At 36.0% G+C, this 24,063-nt stretch overlaps 1 protein-coding gene and 1 long non-coding RNA gene across 7 annotated transcripts in view; one reads left to right on the top strand and one right to left on the bottom strand.

The window, feature by feature from the left end:
* Positions 1-24,063, bottom strand: part of TRPM3 (transient receptor potential cation channel subfamily M member 3) — a 466,535-nt gene that overhangs the window by 109,570 nt on the left and 332,902 nt on the right. For all 6 annotated transcript variants that reach the window (XM_035309095.1, XM_035309092.1, XM_035309094.1 and 3 more), the window contains exons 5-6: positions 22,917-23,041; positions 14,148-14,319 (exon numbers count right to left, since the gene is read on the bottom strand). In XM_035309095.1, the coding sequence (XP_035164986.1) occupies positions 14,148-14,319; positions 22,917-23,041 (297 nt within the window). The remainder of the gene's footprint in view (positions 1-14,147; positions 14,320-22,916; positions 23,042-24,063) is intronic.
* Positions 1-24,063, top strand: part of LOC118155701 — a 207,274-nt gene that overhangs the window by 29,850 nt on the left and 153,361 nt on the right. The window lies entirely within an intron of this gene.

Below are 24,063 nucleotides of genomic sequence, written 5' to 3'. Positions count from 1 at the left end.
GGAAGTAGGAGTGATTTGGCAGCCTGTGATAAGATAAAATTAAGTAATCTTTGTAAAGAGGGTGGCTGAATGACATAAAGGATTGAGTAATAGAAATGTAAGAAGTCCATAGTGCAAGATTCAAAGTACCTATTATCTGGGGATAATAAAATCTACTGTAAACTGGGATGTCATTAGGAGGGATACTAGAAAAGAGAAAGGTGTGATAAAGCTGATCACAGATCTATCATTGGTGTTGTATGTCTCTGAAGAATGTAGCTTAGGTCCTGAAATACAAGAATGTAGAAGGAAATTTGGGTATATCACTGCCAATATGTGAGACACTGTATTGGGTCTGGCTGGGATGTTAATTTTCCCTGCAGCAGCCCATACAGTGCTGTGCTCTGCATGTGTAGCTAGAACAGCAGTGGTATCACACCAGTGTTATGTCTACTGCTGAGCAGTGCTGCCACAGCAACAAGACGCTCTCTAAACCTCAGTGGCTGAAATATCTCTCTGTTTGGAAGAGGAGAGATATGCTCGTTGAACACTTGCCTGGCCTTGAACACTTCCAAGGAGGGGGCATCCACAGCTTCTCTGGGCAACCTGTTCCAGTGCTTCACCACCATCATAGCCATCATAGTAAAGTTCTTTTTTTTCCCCTTATATATGGCTTAACCTACCCTTTTTTGGTTTAAAGCCATTCCTCCTTGTCCTATCACTACACTCCCTGACAGAGCCCTCCCCAGTTTTCCTGTAGGCCCCCTTTAGGTACTGCAAAGCTACAATGAGGTCTCCCCAGGGCCTTCTCTTCTTCAGGCTGAATGACTTCCTTAGCCTATCTTTGTAGGAGAGGTGCTCCAGCCCATTTATCTTCTTCGTGGCCTTCCTCTGGATTCATACTAATAAGTCCAGGTCCTGTCCTTGTGCTGGGGGCTCTGGAGCTAAACACAGTGCTCCAGGTGGAGTCTCACAAGACTGGAGTAAAGGGGGAGAATCACCTCCCTTGACCTGCTGGCCATGATGCTTTTGATGCAGTCTAGTTATGGTTGGCTTTCTGGGCTGCAAGCACACATGGATGGCTCATGTTAGACTTCTTATCAACCAACACCACCAGGTCCTTCTCAGCAGGGCTGTTCTCAGTCCATTCTCTGCCCATCTTGTATTTGTGCTTGGCATTGCCCCGAGGCAGATGCAGGACCTTGCACTTTGCATTGTTGAACCTCATGAGGTTCTCACAGGCCCACCTCTCCTCTCAAGCCTGTCAAGGTTCCTCTGAATGGCAACTTCTCTCCAAATCCACTATTCAATGAAACTCTAGCTTTGAGTTTACAGAAATAAAAGTTAAACAATTTACTCATTTTAGATTGAAATACAACTCTTTCAATTATTACTGTGGATTTCTTTGTGAATCAGAAAAGATTTAAATATGAAATTGATTTCTATATCTGATTTTTTAATTCTTTTTGGAAATCCTCCCTGGGTTTTAGTGAATAGGTTTTGTTGTTTTTGTTGTTTGTTTGTTTGTTTGTTTTTCTTTGTCATTTTCACCATTCTCCACTAATCATTTGGGTTTGGAAAAATATAAATGTATCTTTTCTTTAATAAGGGGGGAAAATTAGAAAGTACAAACCAAATACCAAAGTTGCTTTTTCCTAGCACACAATCAGAAAGTAGCAACTATGTGCCCAGTGTTAAAATGGACAATCTAAGATATCAACAAGCAATACGTTTTCCTTTATTTTTATTTATTTTTTATTATTTTTTTAATGGAATTTACTCACTGGTTTGGGCTAAACTAAGGATAACACTAGTCTTAAAATTATAGAATCATTCAGGTTGGAAAAGCTCCTTAAGATCATCAAGTCCAGCCATCACCTAACACTACCAAGTCTATCACTAAACCATGTCCCTAAGTGCCACATCCACACATCTTTTAAATACGTCCATGGATGCAGCCTCAAGCAATTCCCTGGGCAGCCTATTCCGATGTTACACAACTCTTTCCATGAAGAAATTCCTCCTGACATCTAGTCTAAAGCTTCTTTTGTGCAACTTGAGGCCTTTTCCTCATCTCCTATCCCCTGTTGCCTAAGAAAAGATGCTGATACCCTCACTACACTGAGACTGACCACCTCACTACAACCTCCTGTCAGGTAGTTGTAGATTGATGATGTCTCCCCTCACCTTCCTTTTCTCCAGACTAAATAGCCTCAATTTCCTTCTCATATGTCTTGTGTCCTAGTTCTTTCACCAGCATTATTGCTCTTCTCTGAATGTATTCAATCTTCATCAGTATCTTATGGGGCTATCTCCGATATCATTGCTGTTTTCAGTAGGCAATTGAAAATTATGTACTGTTAGAAATTGTGTTCCACATTTTGATAACTGGAAACATGTACATACCATGGAGGTATGTACACATATGTTTCTGGGCAATCTGGTCTGTGTCCCTGCTTGTGTAGGGGGATTGGATTTGATGACCTCCAAAGTTCCCTTCCAAAAGCAATTATTCTGTGATTCTGTTGTTTTATAATTTTGTGGTTCTGTCAAAGATAATAGCAGTGATATCCTCCATTGAAATATTGTGCATTCTGAAATCACAGATTACCCTTCTCTGAAAAGGATAATATGCTATAACTGTCATCAATGACTTGACCACTGGCATTGGACCAATTAAATTTCAAAGATCTATATGTCTATATGTTTCTCTATTTCTTAGAAAGCAATAAAGAACATACTACTGAGCTTTTTTTTTTTTTTTTTAATATTATTTTTAATATATATATATACTTTGTAGAAAAAGGCTCAGTTTCTTTTAAACATTCTAAATGTCTTCTTTTAAATGTCTTTTTAAATGTTATGTTACTTTTGAGTCATCTGGTAGTTACAAGGAGAATTTGTTTTTAAGTTTTTATATTTATTATTTTTGTTCAGCATTTCTTGGATGAGTTTTGGTTTCAGCAAATTATTTGCCCTGGTCTGTTGGAATATAGAAAAACTTTCTTGTCTAGCAATGTATCTACAGATTTGAGAATGATGACTATTGTATAATCGCTGCAAGGTTTATTGCTAGGTTAACACACTTGTTTCAGGACAACAAAGATCTAATGAATATCAAAGATTTGCCTACTCAAGAACTGCCTCAAATTTCTTACTCTATGTTATTTAAAATAACCTGAGAGCCAGAAAGGAGATTTTTCTCAAACTTTCAAAGGAAATATTCAACATGTATTCAAGTGTGAAACATCTTCCAGAAACTTACATATTACTGTTTCTCATTTACTAAGGTCTTCATATCACATACTGAAGTCCTAGCCTCTTTGCTCTAAATACAAAAAAGAAAGAGTTTCTCATGACCTAACTAACAGAAAACAGACAAAACACCATTTTTACTTCAATTTTGCGTAGCCATTCATCCAAAAAGAAGGAATAGTACAGAAGACCTTTTGAGTACTCTGAGAATCATCCCTGTCTTAATTTCTAAAATAATAACTTTTATTTAGTGCACTTAAGTCTGTAAGCATACCTTCTGTAAGGTAGACAAGACCGGTAAGTTTCACGGTCAGTTATTGTGGATATGGTTGGTGTAATATTGTAAAGCAGACTGCAATATAACACAGAATTTTCATACAATCAACCTAAAACTTTATTACTGTGTTATTACTTTTGTGGCCAGCAACAGAGCCATTGAGAGACCTGCTGGAAACTGTGATTCCACACAGGTATGTACATACCAGAACATTCATTCTGATATGCAGGAGTGGCAACTTGTAGGACTTAATGTTATTATACAGAAAAATAATCTCGTTTTCCCCTTGACAGAGAGGTACTGCATAAATATGTAAATTAAAACAATAACCTAGGAGAAATGAATGAATATGGAAATAGAAGCAAGGAAATACTTTGCCTAACACTCAGTGCTGTGTGAAAAGAGATTTAGAAAAAACCTATCATGTTTGCAGAAGCCTTGTTTTCCCATTTCTCAGAAAAACATTAATATTTTAGAATGTGAGCATATTTATAAATAATCTATAGCAGCCCTATAAATTATTACTAATTCTTTTAATGAAGAGCAAAACATGGGTTATCCATTGCTTTGTAGACCAACAAATGAATAAAATGGCTAAATAAATTTACCACTCATGTATGTAAGTGTGTTTATAAAAATAACTGGGATATAACAGTAGATAATATAAAACTTCTAAGTTCACCTCTGAGATCAGTGAAAAAAAACACACAAAAACAATACAAAACCACCACCACCACCACCAAAAAACAAACAAACAAACAAACAAAAAAAACACACCACAACATCCTGAGATGTTCAATATCCCTGAAAGAAATGTGTCTAATTTCTGCTTCTTAACTCTGGGTAGTGGCAGATATAGTGCTAATTTCTTATAGGTCACCCTTACTCCACTATTAGGCAAGAAATGCTAGTCTAGGGTTCCCGCAGAAAAACTTGCTTTTTCTACTTGTAAATTTTAGCTGGAGAATTTAGTAATTATTTGGATTTGCCTGGGGTGTTGGGGCCTGTGACTATTCTACTGGTATAGATGATCATTAAGGTCCCTTCCAACCCAAGCCAAGAGCAGAACTATTCAATTATTCTATAGTGTTTTAGTCACTCTCTCTCCAGTCATTCTCTGGATGCCTACAGCTACATTGCCTCGGTTGCTAAAGAGCAACCTCAAGATCAGACTGACAGCTGAATGGAAATATTAAATGTTTGCCTACTGGTAACTATTCCTATTACAGTTACACACAAGTAAGCAAAACTCATTCTGTAGATGCACCTACCCCAAAATGAAGAATTTTTTCTGGGGACAAGTATTTGTAGAAAATGTGTTATTGTATGTTCTCCAGCTTTTTTGTGCAACCAAGCTGGATTTGAGAAAACTATTTGATAGAACACCTGTAGGTCTCCTCCTCTTAATTTCCAGAGTTCACAAATTGTGGGAAACATGTTCTTCATACCATATAAGACATTTGGGAGTGGTAAACAACCTGGTGTGGAGCAAAACCGATGGTCACTGACATCTATACACCTACCAGATGTGGCATTGACAGACAAGTTTGTGGATCCAGCACCTGGACCATATCTTCATTTAATATGGAATTGATCTTAAAAACTGGTAATAAGAAAAAATGATGGGAAAATGTATGAAACCCTCTTTCACTTTGTCATTGGAAAAGGACAGAAAACTTAGAAAGTCCTCAAAAGAGGCAAGACTGTAAATGAACACCTAAATCTTGGAAACTTAAAAACTAAATCTGAAACTAAACCTTGGGATTTCTGAGTCTCACAACCCAGTAATAACCCATTTGGTTACTTCCTGCAAAATAGCAATATTTAAAGCTTGCACTAAGTTCAAAGTAGAAGAACCTTAACATATTTCAGTTAAAACATACCCTATGTTTTCAAATTCCACATATTTATTTGGCCAGTACCACAGAACTTAACTTGTTTTGCTTTTCTCAGAGATCACCATCTGTAGTTGATGACCTAAGAGACTCAGGAACAATGACAGTTTAGGAATTTTCACAGCCTTCTCTTCCTTCACACCTTCTCTGGTTCCTTTGGATATGAGCACCACCACATATTATAGTCATCACTATAAAAGTTATCACAGTAACATAACCAAATTTTACACTGCCTCAGTTTACATACTGGGGAGTTTTTCCTTGTTATATGTTGCATATATGTCAATATATTGGATGCTATGCCTGGAAATTCTCTCTCCTTTCACTCCTGTTCTGGAAAATGAAGAGCAGAACTATTTCTTGAGAGTATTCACCCCAAATATTTTCAATTTCTTAGATTTATGTTTTCATTCTGATTCTTGCAGTGAATTCAGTAAATTTAAAATTTCTGACAATAGACTTAAAATGGCCAACATGTTTTTGCCTGGATATCAATCATACGAGAATAAGTATGTTTTCAAAAAACACATCTGGTGAAAATGAGGTTTATTAGAGGAATATATTGATCCTTTTGTACGCTATCAATTACTTATTTATCTGTTCCTCAAGAACAATTTTTAACCTGTATATGCTTTCTCAGAACTTTCTGAGATATTTTTGGCTCCAGTGCCTGATCTACCAGTATCACAAAGCTTTCAATGAAAAAGGCCCATGTTTCTGATCTCTAACAAAACCTGACACCAGTCAAGCTTCAAACAGTTCTAAGGTTTCCTCAGGTTTCACTGAAGTCCAATTTACATCAGATTCCCACCCCTAGAAGGAAATCTGTCCCACATCTCTCTAGCTATGTAGTTATGAAAATGCACCTAGGGCTGCACAGAATATGAAGGAAAAATCTGAAGCAAATGAGAATTCCAGTGCATTTGATGATGGTGCAATGGTCAGAGAAGATGCCAATGATGACAGTTGAACGTCCCTTTGCCTTCCCAGCCCCCTTCATATATTCTCAGGCATAGGATGACAAAGGGAAGTCCACGGGTCACATGAACAGACATTGTCGACATATTATCCTGTCCAAATTGCCTCATTTATCCAATCAAATCACCCAACTTTTCCATTTATTCTTTACTCAGGAATAAATTAATGTCACAGGCCTACCAGAACTCATCTACATTCACCAACATTATAAAGAATGGCAGACCAAATACAAGGACAAAGATACCAATGCCTGTCTGTTTTCAAAAAGTATACTGTAAAGGCAGGCCAGATCTTCAGCACACAACAGCATGTTTAAAATGAGAACAATGGCAGATTGATAATGAGTAGTAATATTCAACATGAAGTCTTATACAGTCTAGGAGACAATTCTTCCAGAAATGTACCAATTAAGAGAATAATAACATCACAAGGTGGACCTACATAATCCAATGATTTTTTTTTTTTTTTTTTTTTTTTTGGTGCTAATCTTTACAAAAAATGCAAAGTGCATTGAATGCTTCAGTGCCTGGAATTGATTCAGAAGTGCAGAATGGTTCAAGTTCAATCTCCACAGAGGTTTGTGCTAATTTTCATTAAGGGATATGAAACCAAAACATTGAGAACTTTAGTGTTTGTGGGAAAGATACCAGACCTAAAACAAATGCAGTAAAGAAATTATATATTTTTCTGTTATTTTTACATGGTTTAGAGAAGATGAAGCATAATGAAGGTAGCAGTTAGGTGTTAACGTTACAACATAAGAGTGGAATATGAAAAGTAGTATTAAAGATCACTATATATTCATTGTGGCAATTTTAATGTGGACATCTGGATTTAACATAAATATACATCTTGTTCTTCAAAATCTTCTGTTACAGTTCACCTCTTCCAGAAGGCTGGCAGACAGATAAAATTCTTCTGATCTATAAACCACTATGGTTTTGAAGACTATACACCAGTATGTCCACTTTCTGTTTCTGAACGCTTCATACATGTTAAAAGAGCATTCTGATTAGAGTTTATGAAAGATACAGAATAAACTAGTCTACTTAAAATATTCTGACTTTAGAAGGAGTCTGCTTACAATTAAACACACTTCACCTTTATTCCACTGGTTTAACATTCTTGTTTCAAATGTACCTTTGGCATACATTTTAATATTTACCTTACTTTGGGGTCTCATGGAAAAGAGAACTCCTCTCCCCTCAACTCCAAATCATCCTTAAAAAGAAGCTAGAAGGTCACTAATTTTAAGAAGAAAAAAGAATTCCCATAAAGTAAGATTATCTTAAGTAAACTAGTTCAATGTAAATCACCATACTAAAGGCTAGTCTAGACTATATTATTTCTCCTTGTTATCTTAATTGTAAAGTTTTTTTTACCTTTTCACTACTCTGCCCTTCCCAAGGTTGTGTTTTATGCAGTGAAATGTCATAAATCTAAGTAGTCCAGCCTGAAAAGTAAATTAGTCTCTTTAATATTATTAGAGGAATCATTAAATCTTTTACATTTTAATCTCTGTGAGTAGCTGTTAACCCTGATTTGAACACAGTTGAGTCAGCAATGTGCTCTTGTGGCCAATGAAGTATGCCAATGATAACCTGGGGTGCGTTCGGAAGAGTGTTGCCAGCAGGTCAAGAAAGGTGATCCTCCCCCTCTGCTCAGCCCTGGTGAGGTCATAGCTGGAGTATTGTGTCCAGTTCTGGGCTCCCCAGTACAAGAGGGACATAGAGCTACTGCATTAAGTTCAGAAGAGGGATACTGAGAAGATGAGGGGACTGGAGCATCTGTTGTATGAGGATAGGCTGAGAGAACTGGGCCTGTTTAGCCTGGAAAAGAGAAGACTGAGGGGAGACCACATCATTGTATATAAATATCTGAGGGGAGGGTGTCCAGATGGTGGAGCTGGTCTCTTTTCAATTGTTCCAAGAGACGGAACGAGAGGCAATGGGCACAAACTGAAACACATGAGGTTCCGGCTGAATATGAAGGAGAACTTATTTACTGCGAGGGTGACAGAGCACTAGAACATGTTGCCCAGAGAGGTTGTAGAGTCTCCTTCTCTGGAGATATTCATAACCTGCCTGGATGCCATCCTGCACAATGTGCTCTAGGTGATCCTGCTTGACAGGGGGGTTAGACTAGATGATCTTCAGAGGGTCCTTCCAACCTTGGCCATTCAGTGATTCTGTAATTGCTTCACTGGTTGGACTTCAAGAATTTCCAAAGTAAATTTAAAAAATATAAAATCTCTGTTGCATTAGTACAGAAAATAGAAAATTCTGGCCAAGATTTAAATCTTTTGATAGACGAAGTTTGCAACATAGGAAAGATATTTGGATATAAAAGAAAAATGTCACTAATACATGATGAATATACATTCAAGACTGTTTGTCAGATCTGCAGACATCACACACAAACCTCTTATTCTGCCCTCTGAATCACTACTCCGAGCACATTACTGCTTCATAACACATGCCAAACACGAATTTTATTATTGGTGTGTAGGTACTGATATGTCCTAGACAAAGATTCTTATTCTGCTGAAAGCTATATATTCTTCTTAAGAAAAACTGAAAACATTCCTAATTAATTTACATTCTCATTGTCTTGCATTTAATTTTTTTTTTTTTTTTTTTAAATAAATCACTGGTGTCCTTGCCTTTTCTACAGCTCCAAGAAGTTCACTCTTATGTTAGGAGTGCTTGGTAACCATGCCAAAAGCACTTCAAAAATTTGGGAATATTTCAGTTAGTATTAAGTGACTGACTATTCAGTTAATAGCAGAAATTATACCACAAGAACTGTATGTCTTAATGCAAACAACAGGAATGAATGGTGAATATGCAAACTTTGTTTTTCAATGAATGGAAATGTGAAACATGAGTGTAAAGCCAAAAGAGTTAAACTTTTGGTAGGATTTTGGAAGAGAGAATCTGTAAGCATTGGTAAAGGATCTTCTTATGTAATATGAAGTATTTCTAGATCCCACTTGATAAGGAAAAAGCATTATTCTACATATTTACAAAATATATAAGAACCAAGGCACGTCAACTTACTGTAGTGACTTTTTGCCTGAAAATATATATATATATATATATATATATATATATATATGTATTTCCTAATCAAATAACTAAATCCTTATGAAAAAAACCTTGGGTTACAGCAGATGGCAATCTGAATGTGATCCAACTGCATGCTCTCAGTTCATACAACACAAACTATGCACTGTGCTATATTAGAGAAGTCTGTCAAGTGTAAGAGATTTTAACCTCCTTATCATGTTCACTGTTAGGTTTTATTTGGAAAACACGATTTAAATTTGGGCCATCTACTTCAAGAGGCATGAGACACTGCAGAGTATCCAGAGAAAAAGTGTTAAACTATATAGTGGCCCAGAAAATATATCTGGCAGAGAGAATTCAAGACAGCAAGCATCGTTTAACTTTTTGAAAATGTTTTTGAAAAAGTATCCAGTATCTGCCTACAATTACCTGAAGGGGTATAAAAAAAGTGGTAGCACCAGACTCAGATCACTTTCAATATATACTTTTGAACTTGAAACAGTGTTAGACAAGTGACTCATTTCAAAACTTCATAATTCTGAGAAAACTAGAGGCTCACCTCAAGGAACTCTTGCTGAACCGTGTTAAAATCCTCTTTACTTGTGACACTATGAAGGATATGAAGGACCTGCCCTGAACACTGAAGTGCCAAACTAACTGTTTTTTTGTTTTGTTTTGTTTGTTTGTTTGTTTTTTAATACTTGTGGGCAAAACAAGGGCTAGAGAAATGGTAAAAGCTGAAAAAGGTACAAGGGAAACAGTATTCAATAAAATCTTTATTTTTCTCTAGTTGTTATATTCTATAAATTCATAAGTGTTTAAGGCAAGCTTATTATTATTATTATTATTTAACAGTGACATTCATTCAGGAAATTAGATATTGCTCTATGACTTGGAGTGATGTCATATTAGGAAGAAAAAGGTTTTAGAACTATCTGGCATGCTTACTGGCCTGATATAATCTTAAGTTTTATAAGAAGAGAGACTGCTACTTTCTTAATGTATTTGAGAGGAATACAGTTTTCTGTGTCTTTAATAGGTGAGCAGAAGCTTGAAGTTTCTCTTTGTGAATAACATAAGATCCCAAACATTTAGAGGAGCTATCACTGCCCTGAAAAAAGATAGAGTTAAAGCAAAGTAAAGAAAATAAGAAGTGACAAGCCTGGTGTGTAAAAGTCAGATAGGCTTAGAAATAAGAATAAAATCTGCTTTCAGTACTATTGTCTAGGGACAGGCTGTGAAATAAGAAGTTACAATGTTTATTTGTTCCTGTACCTGTCCTGGTTTTCAGTGCCCTATTTTTTCTTTGTTTTCATTTTGTTTTTCTGTGATTAACTAAAAAATGTATTTTCACAGCTCTCCAGTGAAGAGGATTTTAACTCTCTCATTTTTTTTCCCCCTCCAATCCACATGTTTACTACTGGAAAATGGTAAATAAGAACACACCTACACAACTCCATTCCTGTTCAGATAAAGATCCCTTTGCAGCAGTTCTCCTGCTCACAGAGGGCCAAAGACTTCCACTGCTCTACTAGGACTGAGGCATCAAAAAAGGGCACCAAAAAGTGGCCATCTGTTTGGCTGACCCAGTAGGGCAGGTGGTCCTTCTCTCATCCATATGGTCACCTTCCAATTAACCAGATGCAGGGCGGGACTAAGTCACCTTCTTTTAAAGCAGAAGAAAGCAAAACAAGTCATAAAATAAAAATAAAAATAAAATCCAAATCCTTACAGTGTTAGGTATTTTGTTCACCGAAGTTATAGTGTTACTCAGATCTGGAAACTGTGGAAATTCTGGATGTCACTGGACCAAGCTGTAGAAATCTCACCAGCAACCTTCCCTCTCAGCAAATCTATCACATTTCTGTCTCTGAAAGTCTAGTGAGAACCAAGAATTGTATTTGTCAGAGACACTGATTTGGGAGAAAGAATTTAAATGATAGAATGATTCTGTCACATGAGAAAAGGGGAAAGGAAATGATGATACATATTCCTGGGCACAGACAGGCTGCAGAGAGAAACTAGAGAGGCAGAGAAGGACCTGGGAGTATTGGTTGATAGTTGGCTGAATATGAGCCAGCAGTGTGCTCAGGTGGCCAAGAAGGCCAACAGCATCCTAGCTTGCATAAGAAACAGCGTGGCCAGCAGGGCTAGGGAAGTGATTGTCCTTCTTTACTCGGCTCTGGTGGGGCCACATCTTGAGTACTGTGTTCAGTTTTGGGCCCCTCGCTACAAGAAGGACATGGAGGTGCTCGAGCAAGACCAGAGAAGGGCAGCGAAGCTGGTGAGGGGTCTGGAGAACAAGTCTTACAAGGAGCGGCTGAGGGGGCTGGGATTGTTCATCCTGGAGAAGAGGAGGCTCAGAGGCGACCTTAGCACACTCTACAGGTACCTTAAAGGAGGCTGTAGCGAGGTGGGGGTTGGTCTATTCTCCCACATGCCCAGGACAAGGGGGAATGGGCTAAAGTTGTGCCAGGGGAGGTTTAGGTTGGATATTAGGAAGAACTTCTTTACTGAACGGGTTGTTAGATGTTGGAATAGGCTGCCCAGGGAAGTGGTTGAGTCACCATCCCTGGAGGTCTTTCAAAGACTTTTAGATGTAGAGCTTAGTGATATGGTTTAGTGGAGGACTTGTTAGTTTTAGATCAGAGGTTTGGTGGGGGTATCCTAAAATTTTTTTTTTTTTTTAAAAATTTTTTTTTTTTTTTTTTTTTTTTTTTTTAGATTTTTGATAAGGTCAGCCATGCGTATGACTTGAACTGCCAAAATTCAAAGTTTCTTCCATCAGTCACATTTCAGCAAATAAAAGTTTTATATAAATCTGAATTAATAAAAACCCTAAAGAGATTTATTTTTTTAGTGTAAGGTTTTTCCTAACATAAAATGTTGCTGTAAAATGCACGTCCTGACATTTTTCTTTTGAGCATCCTCAAAATAATTACTATTTATGGCACAGTTTTCCATGGCTTGATGATATAATCTATGCTATTTCATATATGATAGCCCATTTTCAAATATGACTTTGATCTGGTCAGCCTAGGCTTAGAATACACTATCTGCATCTGCTAAGGATACACATGAACACACCAAGTAGAAGGCATATACACTTGTGTGCACAATATACACTATCTAAGAAAAAACAATGTATACACCGATATCATAAAACATAAAAGCCTGGATTGCTCTCATTTTGAGAGCAACTTGCAATCAATTGATTCACACAGTGGTGTTGAAAGATCTAAGTATCAAAATATTTCAGTTTAAGCACAGACTATACTCACGATACAGAAAACTTTATCAAGCTTTACCAAAATGTTCTTTTTTTGTTCATCACACTGGTCTGCCTGTAATTCATTATCATCTGATGTCTGAGTGCATAGATGCATTTCCTAATCTCATCCCAGTTTCAAGTGCCCAAATCACAAAAATATCAACCTTTCTAGACTCAAAATTGCATGTTTACAGAGCATCAGAAAGACCGTCTATGATTTGTTTGTAAAATAAGTTCTGTTTTTATTCTTAAAGGTAGCTTATGGAGGTACAACACTGAGGTTTGCTCTGTCAGGTTGGTGGTTGGACTTGATGATCTTGAAGGTCTTTACCAAACCAAATGGTTCTGTGATGCTAAGACTGAAAAAATTCCTTCCTGGCAACTTTCCAGTGGAAGATTTTTCCCTGAGTATATCTTATGCTCTGTTTACAGAACAGATCTTTTTCTCTTTTGATAGCACTAAGTTTCTAAAAACTAAATGATTGTAAATAGAAGCAAATACTACTAATAAAAAAATAAATAAATCCAAAATGTCAAAAAAGTAATAAACTCCCCACCTAGATTAATCATCTGTAATATTACAGAAATAATAATACCAATATTGAAATTTAATCTTTTATGCAAATAATATATTTTTTCTCATTTTATGTAGAAAAGTAGGATATGATTATAAAAGAAAAGATACAACTTTGAGAGAAGACCTGAGGCTTCAGTCTGATCATGTCATAGAATTAGGTACCTCAAAGTGGTCATAAATGAAGAGACCAAAGGACCATCTGGCCTTATATTCTGTTTCTGACTGTGGTTAATGACAGCTGCCTAGGACTAAGAAACATAGTGCAAACATAGAGTAACACTTGTGTGGAAACACTCTCTGCCTCTAAATATTGCTGGCTCTGGGTCTGCTTGAGTTGTGCAGTCATTTCTCCTGCAACTTTTCAATGTTGTACACATATGTCATTTCATATACCTCTGTACATCCACAAACATTAGAACTTGCAAAAGCCTTGTCATGAAAAGCTCTCCCTTACTTTTTGTCAGCCTTTTCTCTGCTGATTGATTCTACTGTCTTCATTATGTAATGAAGGGGACCGGAACTATATAGAGCTTTAAGGAGATGGGGTACCAAAGATCTAAGTTGAACCACAAGAGCCCTGACAAATATAGTTTGAAACTTGCCAGAAACAAGTCCATATATCTTTTCATGCTTCATTCTCACCCACAGTAAACTGAAATCAAATTTTATTCACTTTGTTCACTATTATTTGCTTCTATTATCTCATACTCATCACTTTAGATGGTAGAATTACTCCCCAGAGTATATAAACCTTATTGCCTGTTTAAAATTAGGTACTTTGATAGAATTGTAATTATAAAAAAAAAAAAAGAAAGAAAAAAAAAAAGAAGAAGAAAATGTTACTCACTTGTATTTATCTTCTGAAGTGAAATGTGCTTTTCCAGCTGTCTACGGAGTTTCACTTCTGCTCCATATTTGCCAGTAGTGCCATTGTCAGCCAAAATGAAATGTGAATGCATACTATTGAGCACTGTCAACTTACTCATGGGATTGGACATCGTCTGGTATGGTCGGACCACCTGCATTTTAGAGACAGAAGAAAAAATAGTACTAAACAGAAAAGACCGTCTGAACTAAATCAGTTAAAGTTAACATTTGACAAGACAATAAAAACAAAACCCTTTGTAAATGACTATTGAAATATTGCTTTTGAGCAATGCTTGCTTCCTTGTGCAAAACAAAAAATAACCTTAGCGCTTAAACCAGTGTTGCTACCTTTTACAAACACTGACTCTTTAAATGCAGACATTGCTTGAAGATTCTTCCAGAGTTATCTGTTTCAGTTACATCAATGGACACTGTTTCAATGACAAGTCCAGCTAATAATCTCCAAAGGTCTATGACACTACACAAATGCAGTCTGTCTGTTGCTGTCTTTCAATAGAGTTGTCATAACGCCTATTCTCTTCTGATTTAACTCTTTGATTCTTCTTTGATTGCCTCCACAAGGACCAGGCCCCTGTTTTATCCCATTGAGAGCCACTAGCTCAGGAGGCCCCCTACAGACACTCCAGCACAGATGAATACCTCTTGGAGAGGTATAAACACGGTATTACACCCCATTTTCAATTTTCTTGAGGAAAAAAAAAATATATATTGGGTTATTCTTATCACAGTACAAAGACAGTTACTTACATTGACAATAGCTTCAGAAAGTTTCCGTTCACTGCTACACTTCTTTTGATTTGTTTTCATCAAGAGAAACTCTTTTGTAGACAAACATTAAATTGCTGCAGAGCTGTTCCACTCATAGCCTCCACTCAGACCAAGCAAAGCACTGTGTCATATTTGGCTATCAGCTACTTCAGTGGGTCTACCTAAATAAGACGGCACTGATGTGATAAAAGAATTGGTGTTGTGTTGAGGGATTCTGGCTGATAGTTCAAATACATCTGATAGAAATATAGTTCCCTGCACTCTTTGCATATACGTTTTATTTTTGGAAAGACAAAACTGACAGTTTGTAAGATGAAGTCCTGGTGAAGAAATGCTGAAGTGACTTGTTACAAAACAGATGTGCTGTGCTTCTTCTGCAAGGAATTTCCTTCACAGCTCTGGCATTGTACTTTTTGGAAATCTAACAAAAACTTGTCCTTTTTAATGCACAAGAATATTTACACTTAGATTTTGGCAGGACTGCTTCCACACAGAAATATGGTTACTAACATGTTTCTAAAATTCTGTCCCTTTCTGTTATTCAAAAGAGTTCTGTAATTGATAAACAATTCTTTATAAACATTATGTGTTAGATTTTTTTTTGGCCAAAGATCCTTATCTATTTATTTCACATGTGAATTCTTGCAGCACTTTGGTCAGCAGGCTCTCTGTCCTGGAAAAGCGAGGAAATAGCTCTAAGAATGTGAGAGGGCAGCTGGCCAACAGCAAGGCCATGAATTATGCTGCAGGAACAGGTGACAGCTTTGGCTCATGTTTCTTTTCATACTATTTCTTTTGGAGTCCTGTTCATAAAGAACTTATTCTACAAGGGGAGTATAGCTTAAGAGCTATCAGCATGCTGCTGGTACACACTCATCAACTAGCTTCTACAGACACAGAACCATGTCTCTCTTGCTACCATCAGAAAGAGAAAGAAGGATCTTTCTCACACAAATAAATTTAAGATAAAACAGTTACAAGCTTGGCAACTGATATCTGTCTTCTCAGTATGGAAGGAACAGGACAGCAAGATCTGCAAGAAGAGGAATGACTTGAGTTGCCCATTCATTGTGCAATTACAAGAAAGAAAATCTGTTGCTGTGAATGCAGTTTTACTGGAGGGCTGTGGTTTGTCCCCAGGAGCCATATCTCAGGATTTTCTAAGGGTGACAGGTTGACCTACATTTCTAATAAGATGCAGCACAAAAGACTCCACATATTGATGTAGTAATTGGCATAGTAATGCTGCTTAAGAGCAGATTAAAAGGCTATGCTTTGGTTCCGTGTCTAATGATTAACTACAAGGAGAATTATATTAATAAAATTTATAGATGTAAAAACAAGGGTACAATTATTTTCAATCAAACTGCTCACAGCATGCACAGTTCAAAAAGAGAATTTATTTATTTATTTATTTATTTATTTATTGTAATAAAGTTCACAAATTCCTGTCGTGAATAAAAGATAAAAAAATCTTCAGGAAGGCAACAAAATCTTAGGCTTTGAGGCTATTTCCCTGAGGCATATTGCTTTACAACATCACTCAGCAGATTTCAGTTTCTCACTCTTGCAGTTCCCATTGCTTTGTTCTTTTCAATCCTTTACATTTTACAGGCAAGTTAAAAGGTTGGAAAAAGTTTGACTTTAATTTCTTTTCATCCTCCTTCTGTACTGAGAAGAGGGAATAATTCTGATCCACTTTCTGCATTGAGAGGAGGAAATAATGTCCTGTCAGCTTCCTTTACAAAGTTGAAAGGAAGTATATATACACAATATAACCTTTCTAAATAGGGGTTAATGAATGTGAAAGCAGAATGCTGTAGAGCAAAATCCACGCTGTACAGGGTGAGGTCTGGGTCCCTTGGGCTGTCAACAGGTGAGGAACTAGGCAAACTGCAATGGTTGCCCTTGAATTAAAAACACTGCTGTGTTTGGTTTTCATTCCCCACTGTCACATGAGACTCAGCATAGGCACAATACCTGAAAAATCACTTGGGATATCTCAACATGGACAATAAACAAAATTTAATGAGATAGGTGACAGAAGACAAACCAGATGCTGGATGCCCCAGGGCAGGGGACAAGGTTTATCATTCATTGGCATTGACTGTCAAACTGATGCAGTGAGAGAAAGCCCAGATTGGGTGCTGTCCAGTACCACACCAACTAGCACATGCCTCCATCTGTCCCTGTGCATGCTATCCAACAGAAATCTGTGCAGTCTAGAAGAAAGCAAGGCATTTACAACTAGTATGTTCACTGTTATGGTGCAAAGAGAAAGAAAGATGTGTGCTTTGCTTCACAAAGACCTGGTAGCTGTTGTACAAATTATACCCTATCTGAAGCCCACTGTTCTGGGGCACACTAGAGAATAGTGTAGTTTTTGGTTTAATTTAAAGGATCCTAGAAGCATCACTGTCCAAAGCCTCTATTACATGCCTGTGCTCAGCTTTGCCTCAGGCATGGTTATCACATTGTAGTTTACAATGAGAGCTGAATCTCTCTTTCTTACAATTTTTCTTAGAGTAATTATTTCCTGGCCCAGACTAGGCATGGAAAGGGGGCTCCATTGCTTCGATACTGGAAAAAAGTCATACTGAAATGAACTTGTGAATCATTTACGGCTATCTTTAATCTTCTTTTTCAGCAATTCAATTTAACTTCAAGCCATAATATATTTCTTTAAAGATAATTGCAAAATGTCTACCAAATGTAATTCAAAACTTGTAACAGCAAATCCTATGGCATAATGAATAATTAGTTGCCTGAGATTTGTAACTTTTCTCGCTATTCTAAAACTTTCAGAAAGTAGTTAAATTAATTAAAGTAGTAGTTAATCTTTCTCACAATGTTAAACAAAGACATATGAAGGAGAAAGAGAAGTTGTCTCATGCTGTAACATTATTATTCAGATGAACTAAGAAACAATGAAAAGAAAATATGGAGCCAATTCTGACAGTCTGAGGTACCTGTTGTTTGGTATGCACATAGAAACCAGGCGATATGAATGCTATACTAAGATTCACTTGGATGTATTTTAAAGAGTGTAGTTTAAAATGATGAGCTCTGGTTACATGTCTATTATGCTTGACAGCTGTGCGATTTTTTTTAATTTCATATATGTAAGGAAATAATAATTCTTAAGGAGACAGCAATTTTTTTTTTTTTTTTTTTTCTGGTTTAGATAACCCTTGGTGATCTCAAGGATGTTGATGGTATTCTGAAAAAACGGGCAGTTAGTTCTGACAGTCGTACCCAGATGAAGTTATTTATAGTGAAGGATTTACAGATAAGATCAGTGAGAAAGAGATAGAACTTGCTGTGTTGGTGAAAAAAGCCTCAGTCAATCTGACTATAATAAATAGTAAACAATCCCAAGGCTGTAAACTTTCCTCATTAGACGTTTTCTACACCTCCAGTTTACTTGTTCTATAACTAGAGATGTGTCTGACCCATGCTCAATGTTATAGAAATAAATTACTCTCTATGTTATATATCAGGCCTGACACTAAATTTCAGCATAATGTTCATCTGCCTGAAAAAGTATTGTTTTATAAAGTAATGAAGTTGTTAATTATTAAAAAAATAAATTGTGCTACAATATGGAAGGACCCGACCTTCCCTGAATAAGTTGGCTAGTCAGTTATTGTCCCAGTGGTTTTCAGAGGTTCATGTTAGTGCCTGTTACATGAAGGTGTGACTTAAAACAACTTCACTTGTGACCCTGACATCCCAGGTGCATACAACCTTCCAGCTTCTAAATATCCTCCCTCTTCTACTATACAAATCAATATTGAAAAAATGGAAGATATAACTAAGCAAATAGAACTGCAGTGTTCTGCTGTGAGTACTCTTTGAACATCCTAGGCAAAACTTTGGTGATGGCATACTTTAACATCCAATTAGAGTTATGAAATCCAGCAAGTGCACTGAGATAAAAAAATGATTACTTTGAAACTGCTGTATTTAATAAATCAAAAGTATTTTTTTAGACACTAACTATGAAAGCCAGTTGTTTTTTTTTTTGTTGTTGTTTTCAACAAAACAAATGTTTAATTTTTTATTCAACTTTTGTTTAATCTAATGTAAATCTAGGGTTTATATTAAAGGAAACAAATTTTTCTCCTCATTTTTGTGATTCCAGCTCTGTGGGATAGTAGGTTTCAAGTAGCAGTATACTCACCACTCGAGTATTATTATTTTTTCTTCTTCTGAATGTTCTGAACAGTACATAACAGAAAGAGAAAAAGAGCAGTCTTCTGTTCTTGAACATATGTGAAGCCCGTAAAGAACATTTACAATTAGAAATGGTTTTGTCTCAAGTATTTAAATTCTAAAGAGTAAAAAAGATAATTTATTCTGGAACACGGAGTGCATGCAAAGGGTTAGTGTATACTATATATACATACATAGTAGTAATTATTAGGTTGATATATAAATATTTAGCAGTTTACTGTTAGAAAGTATATTTCTTTCTGATAGTATTTTTATCTTACATGCAGTATGTCTTTTTAGTTATGTTACAAGTCTGCAGAAAAAGCTTTTATTTTCTTTGTGTGTTCTGCTGTACTAAGTGATTTGAGCTGACGTCTGTTGCTTCCCCTTCACTGGCTAGAGCTTCTGATACAATAGTAAGTATTCCACTTTCTCCAAAATTTCTGTTGAGCTTCATTTTTTCTATACACTAGTTGTGTATAGAAATTAATATACAAACTAGTTGTGTATAGAGATTAATGAAGTAATATGGGGAAGCACTGTAACCCATGACTGTAATTGTACTCTAAGTAAGACAAATAAAAAACAGGAAATTATTAGAGAATTTAGGAATTTCTTCCTATGTCAATCTGCTGGATCCACATTTTATCTTTACAGTGGGCATGGAAGAGTGGGTGACATTTTGGAGTGCACAGGATTTTTGGAGTGCAACAACACAGGAGGTCACTTTTAGTTTCAATGAATTTAGTAAGAAAAAGTGTTTTGGCTGTTGTTTTTAAAACTTTATTTACTAAACCAATGTTTTCTACTTAAGTTAGCAGGTCACATACTACAGCATTGCTATTGATCAGTGACACATCATGCTGAAAATGTCCATTTATTCATTATGTCACACAATAAAATGATATTTTAATTTAACTCTAAAATACTCACTTTTGTGGACTAAAAATGAGACATCTGGCTGATTTCACTGAGCATTGACAAAGTACTAAAATCAATGCTCTACTTCTAATCCAGACAATGTTTCTACTGAGGTGACTAGGAATTAAACCCAAATGAAGGCTGAATGGACACTGAAAGGGTACAATAACATGCTTGCTACAAAGACTGAGGTCTTTTAAATGGAAAGATGGCTCTGTGTGTAAGGAGAAACATGGCTGCGATATAAATTTTCTACAAGACTGAGCAAGCCACCTTTCTCAGTTTTTCTAACAGAAAACTGGAAATAAGACAACTGACCAGCTTTCCCTCATGTGCTTTGGTTTTAAATTAGAATTTAAGTTTGCTAAGATGGGCACTATTTTCTACAGTATTGCTTTCACCATACTGGAGTAAGACTAGTCTCCTCAGGGACCTTTAACCTTCACAATAAAAAACAGCAAACAACAGTAATATGTTGCTTAATTTACTTGGTCACTTCTCTTCAAGGGTCTGAGGAAAGCCCTTGGGTTTCCCAAGATGATTTGGATGGTAGATGTAATAAAACTTCTCAGCTATGACTTCAAAGATGACAAGGGCTGGAATGTTAGCAGAGGCATGGCTCTGTTGTGCCATGAAGCAAAGAGATGAAGCATGCAATGAAACGGCAACAATAATGTCCTCCCCACCCCTGCAAATATTCCATGAGTAAGAAATTTTTCTACATCTGATGCTGCTCTAAGCAGTGAGGGGATGTTTTGACAACTCTTCAGTTTTGATCATAATTTAACTAGACATAGTGCATATAAACATAAAACCAGGTTGATGTTGGAGTTCAACAGGCCTTTTACTATTGGTTGACATTTCTTTCCCTACATAATACTTTGTGCTTTGTGTTTCTTGCTTAATGGCAGTTCATTTTACATTCTTATGGTATTATTTATATTTCCTTTTCTTGGTTCATTTCACAGCATTCACCTCTAATGAGCCGGTCAATATAGTGCACTTAGATGTTTACAGAATCATAGAATCGTTCAGGTTGGAAAAGACCTCTAAGATCATCTAGTTCAACCTTTAACATAACACTAAACTCTACCACTAAACCATCTACCAAGTTCTAAATTTACATGTTCCTTGAAGATTTCCAGTGATGGTGACTTGACCACTTCCCTGGGCAGCCAATTCCAATGCCACACAACTCTTTCTGTAAAGAAATTTCTCCTAATATCCAGCATAATATTTCAAAAAGCTTCCTCACCAAATGATGCAAAAGAAACTGAATGCACTGGAGAAAAGGGAAAGTCCTTTCATGATAAGAAGTTTATTTTTTGCAACAATCTGAGTGCTGTTCCACTGGGCTGGAACTGCTGGGAAGTGAACTTCTTTCTTCAACTTTTTCATAAAAGAAGGCTACAACCCCCTTAAAAGTGGTTACTTTGGGGAACTGAGGTATGTAGTTTCCAGAACACGGAAATATCTAATGGAGGAATAAAAATGTCCCAGAATTCATGACCAATTTGATGTTCTTATTTGGCTAATTTCTTCTTGCAATGCTTCCAGAAGAACTCCATGCGTAGTCAGTAAATATTGCTTACTTGAAATCGATGCGTACATTAACCTAATAGTTCTTTAACAAGATGCAGCTTATCATTTTGATTAACAATTGCTGCCTTTTGCATTAAATCTCAGAAGAATTTATAAGTGACTCTATATTACTTCTGCAGTACCCTATCCTGCTGGCTTTTTGTATATATTGTAAATATTGTAAATATTGTATATATTGTAAATATGGTATATATGTAAATATTGTATATTATATTTATTATACAAACACTGGTGGTATTGGAGAATATAAACCTATGTTAATAAAATTTCCCCCTAATAACTGTGCTTTAATAGTGAACTACAATGAATCCCAAATGGATCAGTTTCTTCACATTCATTGTAGTTCCTTTGGACTTAACTGGTAATTGAATCTTCTTCCCCTCCCCAACTTGTTAATGGAAAAATATACCAAGAAGAATGAGTTATATTCATTTAGAAAAGAAAATAATAATTATGAAGAATATGCACATACACTGTATTACCTCTTCACTCATACTTATTTCCAGGTAGAAAATTTTAGAGTGAACCAGAGGTGAGGCAGAAAGAAACTCAGAAAATCACCAGATAGCCACTAAAAAAAAAAAAAAAAAATCAAGGGGGTTAAAGTTTCTGAGTGAGAGTATAGATTTGAAAGAGAAGGATGATGTGAAGGAGTGTAAGAAACACCAGCTCTGCCTATTAGAAAGTGACTGGCATAATGACTCTATGAGGTCTGATCTCATGGCCAATATTTATAAGTCTTTTCCTAGTTGCAGTAATGAAAAGGAATAGGATGGAATATGTTATACAGGGAACCGTGTATAATTATGAATTTAATAAATCCATCATAGTGTTGTTGCAAAGTGTATCAGAATTCAAGCTTTCCAATCAGATTTTTCTTAGGCAATCTTCAGAGTGCATAATTATGTAAGGATGGTGCTTTAGTATATTTGTTAGAATAACATTTAATGAAATTACTTTATATACATATGTGTATATTTTTAGAAGACACATATATATATATATTCTAGAAGGTAATGCAAATTCCTGTTTCTTGACTTGCTGATGTTCTTGTTGCTGTATCAAAACTGTTATCAACTATAACGGCAAATCTATGTATGCATTGATTTTTTGCTGCAGACAATAATTCTGTAAGGAATTGTTAAGTGCAGGATGGAGAGAAAAATAAATAACTGGAATATTTATATACACTGGAGGTAATCTATGTCCACATAGGGCTTACATCTTTGCCAATCAGGTCCTCCTGATTTTCAACAATTCCCCAGGGAGCTATACCAATGGTGCATATCTTCCCTCGAGATTTTGAGGCATGATCTTTCAGTGCATCTCCAACATGGCGAATGACCCCTGGAAAGAAAAAAAAAATGAAAAAGAAAGGCAAAAAAAAGCATAAGATAGACATTTAAAATTTATTTATTTATTTATTTATTTATTTTTTAATATTCATAGTACGGATGCAGTATAGAATCCCTTTTAGTGAACTCCAATACAATTAATGCAAGCAACTTAACACTTGCAATTAAGTAAAGATATGTAAAGATATGAATATTTTCCTTATCTACAAAATTATTAAATGAAGTAGCAGGAAAAAGAAACACAGGTCATAACAATAATAATAATCAAACAAATATTGATAGCTTACTGTAATATGTTTATCTGAGCTTGTGTTCACACATGCATACAAGCAGACATGGTATATGTATCCTTCCCAAGCATAAGAACAAGTACAGGAATGAGAAAAATAAGTAAAGTTTCTTTGTATCTGAATGAAAGATGGAAATATGAAAAATAATAATTTCACTATTCTGTGTTGAACTATTCAGTCATTCTTTCCAACCAAACTGTCACCTGAGGATCAGCATGAAAATAGAAATTAGTGTAGAGAGAATGAATACTTCCCAGCTGTCTTCCCTGTGCTTTCTGGTATTACTGCTTATATGCTTTAGACCAGTTTTGTTGGTTTTTCAGAGGTGCAGAGGACATGTGTCATTCCTCTTTCTTTTCATAAAATAATTTTTGACCTGGGCATCAATAATATATATTTCTTTATGTGGCTGCACTGAGGCAGACCTGTGGATTTGATGTGGATATTATCTGTTATTTGGTTTCCCTGTTTGCCTCTTGTTCTGATTCCAGGAATTTCAAGATGACTGGATAGGCATTGTAACAGTCACACAACAGGTACAATTTTAGCAATATATTACCCTCAATTTAAATGAGCCATGTAAGAAAGAAACAAAACTTTTAAGTTCCTGTATCTAATTCCCTTCTTGTGACATAAAAGGAAAAATAAACACCCTATACCCATGTAAGAATCAGGCATTATTTTTAAAATTATAACCCAACAATCCACATGATTTGGAGAAGAA

This window comes from Oxyura jamaicensis, chromosome Z, assembly GCF_011077185.1.
Source record: "Oxyura jamaicensis isolate SHBP4307 breed ruddy duck chromosome Z, BPBGC_Ojam_1.0, whole genome shotgun sequence".
NCBI lineage: Eukaryota > Metazoa > Chordata > Aves > Anseriformes > Anatidae > Oxyura > Oxyura jamaicensis.
The sequence above is the reverse complement of the archived record's forward strand: the minus strand, read 5'-3'. Positions and strand labels throughout refer to the sequence as shown.